Genomic DNA, 7,160 nt, shown 5'->3' with positions numbered 1-7,160 from the left:
GCACCGTCGCCAAAGTGAGCGAAACGGGATTGACATCAGAGCGAAGGGGAACGCAGAACGCGGAGAGAAAGACGTGTTTCGTATGAATTAAGGCTTTGCATCTTTTTCCACTGAAATATTTTAACCCACTTCTGCCTTTTCGTGTCGTTTTTCCGTTCGTGCAGGTGCTCTTTCCTGCAGCACTTTTCGGGGCAGAGACATTCCAGCTCGGACACCGTGTTCCTGACCAGAACGGTGGTTGTGGGCTGCAGCTTTTTGGAGATTTCACTGCTTTCCATTGCAAGGTGTGCTGCAACACGACAGCAACCGGCTTTGTAAAGCTGTTTGCTTCGAGCCCCTTGGCCCGTTCACACGAAGCTTTTTCTCTGCTTTTTAAAAAAAATTTCAAATTTCTGCCGCTGTGCTTTAACAGGATTTGCAGCTGTGAATGTGCTTTAATAAAATTTACAGCTGGGCTGAAGTACCCCCACTCTTAAAATAACATTGCAGCTCCATGATTCAGGAGAGTGTTGCTTTGTCTGGAGCTGGGAATGCTCTGGAGAAAGAGGAGGATATAAGCAAACCCCAAACTTTTATACGTGGCTAAATAGGAAGCGTAATCCTGTGGTTAGGGACTGGAACTATAAAATGAGCGTGTTTGGGTCTTGGTTTTTGCTTTGCTGATGACTTGCTTTCTGCTCTCTCATGCAGTTTTTAACCTGCTGGTTGTTTTCTCTGTCGGTAAAATGGGAATAGGAAACCTTCAGCGTGTTTTTAGATCATGAGGTGATGGTTTGGGATCTTTACGTGCTGTAAGGTGCTGGATCAGAAAGCTGGCAGGCGGGAAGCAGTGCAGGATGTGGTGTCTTTGGAACCTAGCGAGAGCTGCGGGCCTTGTGTTTCTCAGACTGGAAAGCAGTTGGTGGCTGGGGAACCGACGGAAGAAATGCATTATCTTAAAAAGCTGCGTAACGGATACCGCTTGCCTTTCGTGGCTCTGGGCCGGCAGTTCCCATAGCTGGTCCCACAACATCAATCCAAAATATTCAGAAACAAAAGCAGCAAGACTCCACGAAGCGCTTCAGATCTTGCAGGGAAGGGGTGGAAGAGAGCCACATTAGCATACGCCATTTGCTTGGTGGGCAGATGCCCTCGCTCTGGAGACCAGGACCCCTGCCAAAATACTGGGATGTTGCAGGTGGAGAGGGGAGGGTGGTGTGAGTGTCACGTCCTGGAGATGCTGCCTCAGATGGATGGAAGGGATGGGGGAGGTCCCTTAGCCTTGCTCTGACGGAGCTCGTGGGGTCGGTGCTTTGGAGGCAGTCCTGGATAAAGCTGTTCCCAGTTTCCCAGGGATGAAGGCTGGGCAGAGAGCAGGAGAGAGGAGAGAGCGTGCCTGGCAGCGCCCGGCCAGCTGCGAGCCCATCAGCAAACTGCTTACACGGATGTTAACACTCAGAGTCCATGTTTTGATTCTGCCTCTATTCCAAAAAAAAAAAAAAAGTTGAAATCCCAATCAGCAGATTGGAACTCGAACGTGCGTGTAGACGCTTGGCAGAGTCCCGGCTTGAGCTGCTGGTGTTTCTGCTGAGGCAGCCGTGGAGTAGGCTGGTGGGCCTGTCTGCTTCTGGTGTTTACACTGGCCCAGTAAGAAATGGGCTGAGAGTTCATGTTATAACTTCTCTTCCTCTGCATCCTGGCCAAGGTTAAAAAGTCAGGGAAATTTTTTTAGTAGGAACAATATCAAACAGGTCTTCCATGTCATCTTCCAGATTCATGATCTCTTTCATAAGTGAGTTTCTTGGTTGTGGAGATGTGCGGCCCTTTGAAATGCCTGATAGTAAATAAATATAAATAATTTACCAACATGACTGAAGCCAGAAATACCTTCCTGTGTCTGTGCTCTCCGTTTATCAATTCAGGTTTCCGAAAACAGAGGGGGAATTTCCTTGGCATCGGTGACCTACTGAGACAACTTTCAAGGTCAGGATGGAGCTGGTGAGCCAGCGAGACCCCCACCTCCGAGAGGCCGTGCGGTTTGCCGTGTGCTGCAGAGCCCTGACGCTCCCGCTGCAGGCAAGTCTCCCGTTCCTGGACCAGAGGTGCTGCGACATCTGTTGTTCGCTGCTTCAGGGCTTCTCTCTTCCCTCCTGCCTTGTGCACCGTGAGCTGGCTGGTTCTGCTCGGTTTTGAAATCTTCTCCGTTGGAGAACCATGACCATGAGCCAGCCATGTGCCCTGGTGGCCAAGAAGGCCAACGGCATCCTGGGGTGTATTAGAAGGGGTGTGGTGAGTAGGTCGAGAGAGGTTCTCCTCCCCCTCTACTCTGCCCTGGTGAGGCCGCATAGAATCATAGAATCACAGAATGGTTTGGGTTGGAAGGGACCTCAAAGACCATCTAGTTCCAGTCGCCCTGCCATGGGCAGGGACACCTTCCACTAGATCAGGTTGCTCAAAGCCCCATCCAACCTTGAACTCTTCCAGGGATGAGGCAGCCACAACTTCTCTGGGCAACCTGGTCTAGTGCCTCACCACCCTCAGAGTGAAAAAGTTCTTCCTTATATCCAATCTAAATCTCCCCTCTTTCAGTTTAAAGCCATTGCCCCTTGTCCTATCACTACATGCCCTTGTAAAAAGTCCCTCTCCAGCTTTCCTGTAGCCCTTTTAAGTACTGGAAGGCTGCAATAAGATCACCCCGGAGCCTTCTCTTCTCCAGGCTGAACAGCCCCAACTCTCTCAGCCTGTCTCCATAGCAGAGGTGCTTCAGCCCTCGGATCATCTTTGTGGCCTCCTCTGGACTCACTCCAGCAGCTCCATGTCCTTCTTGTGTTGGGGATATTGTGTCCAGTTCTGGGCCCCTCAGTTCAAGAAGGACAAGGAGCTGCTGGAGAGAGTCCAGCGCAGGGCCACAAAGATGATAAAGGGAGTGGAGCATCTCCCTTCTGAGGAAAGGCTGAGGGAGCTGGGTCTCTTTAGCTTGGAGGAGACTGAGGAGGGACCTCATTAATGTTTATAAATATGTAAAGGGTGACTGTCATGAGGATGGAGCCAGGCTCTTCTCACTGGTATCCAGTGATAGGACAAGGGGAAATGGATATAAGCTGGAACATAGGAGATTCCGCTTAAACATGAGGAAGAACTTCTTCCCAGTAAGGGTAACAGAACACTGGAACAGGCTTCCCAGAGAGGTTGTGGAGTCTCCTTCTCTGGAGATGTTCCAAACCCGCCTGGACGCTTTCTTGTGTGATCTGATCCAGGTGGTCCTGCTCCGGCAGGGGGATTGGACTAGATGATCCTTTGAGGTCCCTTCCAATCCCTGACATTCTGGGATTCTGGAATTCTGTGATTCTGTGAACAGACCAGCTGCATCCAGGGAGGCAGGCTGCTGTTACGTGGAATTACACACATTTCCTCATAACTTTCCATCTTTTCACGCCGCTCTTGCAAGAGGCTGGTTTGGCAGCACGAGAGGCTGAAGTCTCTGTTTATCCACAGAAAACGAACAACAAATCTCCTCCTGCGCATTCCTCCCAAGTCTCATTTCCAGGGACATCCTACCTGTGCGTACCGAGACGGCCAGCAAAGAGTCTTGCTGTACTGTGGTCCTCCTGAAACAAAATCAGCCGGAGAAAGCTCTTCAGCAGCAGGCCACCAGCCAGCTGGCAGCTTGTGGCAGCCCCAGCCACCATGGGACAGGGCTGAGTGGAACCATCAGCCGAGATGAAAGACTCTGTGTTACACACACCAGAGGCCGGGTCAGACCAGATGTGTGCTCCAGTGGTGGCTTTGTGTGTCTTTTAGTCCCAATTTGTTCAGAGCGGCCTTTTCTCTGCCAACAGAATTCATGGCAGGGGACTCATCCCCATCTACATGTGGTTAAGCTACAAAACTTACCATCTGAGGGTTTTGGGGGTGTTTTAAAAACATATTTTCGTTGGAATCACATTACAATGCATTAAGTTGCATATTTCCTGTCTCATGAGCTCTCTGGGTTTTTCTCTCACCTTTTAAAACGTGGTCAGCACCACAAGCTCCTGGGGGCAGAGGTGTGTGCGTCCTGCTTGCTCATCCCTGGAAAGTGAACCCTGCAGTGCCTGCTGAGGGGTGATCTGGAGACTGGAGAGGAGGCCTGGGAAGCAGCTGCTGTCTTCTGCATCTGTTTGCTCTGGGAAAATCCTTTTCTCTAGTTCTGTTTCCTCCCCCTTGTACATCAGCTGGGACAATAATGCCAAATTCAGTAGAGCAGGAGGTTTACCGGTGCTGCAGAGGTACCCGGATGTGAGCGTACGCAGTTAGATGTGCCTGAGCATGGGGCTGAGCAGCTTTCCCTGTCCTGTTCTGTGGGGATTCACGCTGGATATGTTCCAGAGCTTTATTCAGTTCAGAGGCAAACACTCCAAAAGATTGTGTTTGCAGTTTTCACAGTCTTGCAAAGCCCCTCACCCTGGCTTCTGCGCTGCTCTTGTCCCCTTTGGAACCTGGGAGTGTCCTCGCCCTGCTTGGTGCTTTCGGCAGTACAAGAGGAGCTCTGCTGGACTCCAATATTCTCTTCTTTTTCCAGGCTCTGTTTAACCTCCTGATCCCAGATCACGCTGCAGACGCCTTCTCTCCGCCTCGCCTGTCCGAGCCTGGCCTGTGGGACATGCTGGTGGAGCAGCTGCTGGGAGGCCTCTCGCACTGGGACGCAGAGCACTTCCTCTTCATCGCCGAGCACGGTTACCTGTACGAGCACAACTGCGCCTTCTTCCCGCTGTACCCCCTGAGCGTGCGTGCCGTGGCCGAGGGCACCCTGTGGCCCCTGCAGCAGCTGCTGCGGCTGCGGAGCCGCCTCCTGCTCTCAGCTGTACTCCTGAATTCCCTCTTTTCCGTCCTGGCAGCCGCTGCCCTGTATAAACTGGGCTGTGCCGTGCTGCGGCATCGCAGGGTGGCTTTCCTTGCTGCCCTTCTCTTTTCTGTCAGCCCTGCCAGTGTGTTTATGGCAGCTGCTTACTCAGAGAGCATGTTTGCCTTCCTGGCATTCAGTGCCATGTGGCAACTGGAGAAGGGGCAGAGCTGGCTCAGCGGGCTGCTCTTCTCCCTTGCTTCTGGGGTGCGTGCCAATGGGCTTATTAACGCTGGCTTCTTTCTCTACTCCTGCGGTAAACACTTTGCCCTCCAGCTCCAGGTGGGTTCAGGATCGGTAAGGAAGCTCCTTCCGTTGCGGAAGCAACTCCTTCACATGGCATCTTCAGCGGTTCTGATGTGTGCAGGGATTTTTCTGCCTTTTGCTTTATTTCAATATTATGCCTACGTGAGGTTCTGTGGTCCTGGCTCCGGCCTGGAGCAGACTGTTCCCAAGCCACTGCTGCAGCTGGCTCTGGACAAGGGCTATCACCTGCCGGCCACGAACGGGGTTAAATCCCCTTGGTGCTCCCAGCGATTCCCCATGGTCTATTCCTATATTCAAGACACTTACTGGAACGTGGGCTTTCTAAGGTATTTTGAGCTCAGACAGATCCCAAATTTCTTGCTTGCTTTGCCTGTCACACTTCTGGGCTCTTGGGCTGCCTGGACTTACATCATTGCAAACCCCCGGCACTGCCTAACTCTTGGTCTAGAGAGAAGAAAGAACGAAGAAGAGGGTAAGCCAAGAGCTGGATTTTGTTGCCCTGCTGTCTTCGTGTACGTGGCCCATGCCACGGCCCTGCTGGCGTTTGGATTCTTCTGCATGCACGTGCAGGTAGGACCTTGATAGCAACCCAGAGGAGTGATTTCCTAAGGGGAATGCACGTGGTGGCTGCAGCAGCAACAGCCACAGCCCGAAGCTGTCCCGGCTGCAGCACGGGGCAACATGAACCACAGGTTTTGCCTTTCCTCTTCTGGAGCTGCTTGCACGGAGAGTTTCCGGAGCCACTTAGTTCCTCTGCTCTGCCGGAGCGTTCCCGAAGAGAGCTTGGCAGGTGCACAGTGTGATGAGGACGCCGGGATGGGGATCAAAGGGTCCAGCTGGTGCTGGGTGGTGGTTGACGTGTGCTTAAGGCCAGACTGGCCATGTGCTGCTAATCAGCTGTCGGAGGACAGCGATACTGGATCGTGGTCATGGACTGAGCTTAATGGATGGCAACGAAAGGATCCAGAGCCTGTCGCCAGTCCCTAGAAAATGGGACTTTCTAGGACACAGCTAGTGGCACTAGAGGTTGGGGGTTCCAGTGAAAAAATAATTGCAGAGTGAGATTCAAATCTCCCCTGAAGCTGCCACCCCTGCCCAGTTCCTGAGCTGGTGACCAGGATTTCAGTCAGATGGTGACAATTAGTTACTGTCCTTGTCCAAAACCTGGCGGCCACTTGACTGTGTACACAAATGTCGTGATAAATAAAGCAGGTTGAGCTGAGAGGGGTTCCATTTCAATGTAATAAATCCCAGTGCTGCCAGCTGGGGCTGTGTTTCAGTCCCCTTTGTCAGCGGTCCGTTTGAGGCAGGTGGCTCCTTCGGTGCCTCGGGATCAGGGCATTGGATGGTTTCACCACTGGAAACCTGCAGTTTACGTGATTTTTGCTCTGCCTGTCGTCCTCAGGTGCTGACCCGGTTCCTCGGCTCCTCCTCTCCCATCCTGTACTGGTTCTGTGCTCACCTGCTTCAAGAATATGAACCTTTGCTCTGGAGCGAAGGGACTGATAACGAAACCGCGGCACCTCGCTCCGAGAAGTCTCTTCTAGGTAAATCTCCTGGTTCCTGTGGGAAAGAGACTTGGGACAACCCGGTCGTGAGGCTACTGCTGAACTGTAGATTAATCACCCCCCTCAGCAAGTGCATTCTCGGATTCTTCCTGTCCTACTGGCTGCTGGGACTGATTCTGCACTGCAACTTCTTGCCGTGGACGTAGCGCGGGTGTCGGTGCCAGCGGGTCACAAACACTGGTCAAAATTGGAACTCGTTTTTGCTAAAAACCCTGATGTATATGTGAGGAAGCTGTTGTGTCGGTTACAAAGGCGTTACTCCTCAGTTACTGCTTGCATACAGAGCTGTCGCCGCGTGACCGTGTCCGAGATGGGCACGTTCTTGCTGTGATGCTGCAGCATCCTGCCCCTCTCTGCTGTCAGTCTGATGGCCAAAATCCCTGTGAGCTGCCTGGGGCAGGGATCGCAGCTCGGTTCTTATGTCTTCGGGGGGAAGTACTGCCATCGAGCGATGATTTCTGGCG

The 7,160-nt window shown here is 52.4% G+C and overlaps 1 protein-coding gene across 1 annotated transcript; it reads left to right on the top strand.

Moving 5' to 3' along the window:
* The first annotated feature begins 257 nt into the window (after positions 1-257).
* Positions 258-6,945, top strand: PIGV (phosphatidylinositol glycan anchor biosynthesis class V). Its single transcript, XM_086625971.1, has 4 exons — positions 258-284; positions 1,902-2,055; positions 4,541-5,698; positions 6,534-6,945. Exons 2-4 carry the CDS (start codon positions 1,969-1,971, stop codon positions 6,840-6,842), a joined length of 1,554 nt encoding a protein of 517 aa, XP_086482097.1. The 5' UTR covers positions 258-284; positions 1,902-1,968; the 3' UTR covers positions 6,843-6,945.
* Positions 6,946-7,160: the final 215 nt, after the last annotated feature.

The sequence above is a fragment of the Tauraco erythrolophus genome, chromosome 24 (assembly GCF_009769465.1).
Source record: "Tauraco erythrolophus isolate bTauEry1 chromosome 24, bTauEry1.pri, whole genome shotgun sequence".
In the NCBI taxonomy this organism is placed as follows: Eukaryota; Metazoa; Chordata; class Aves; order Musophagiformes; family Musophagidae; genus Tauraco; species Tauraco erythrolophus.
The sequence above is the reverse complement of the archived record's forward strand: the minus strand, read 5'-3'. Positions and strand labels throughout refer to the sequence as shown.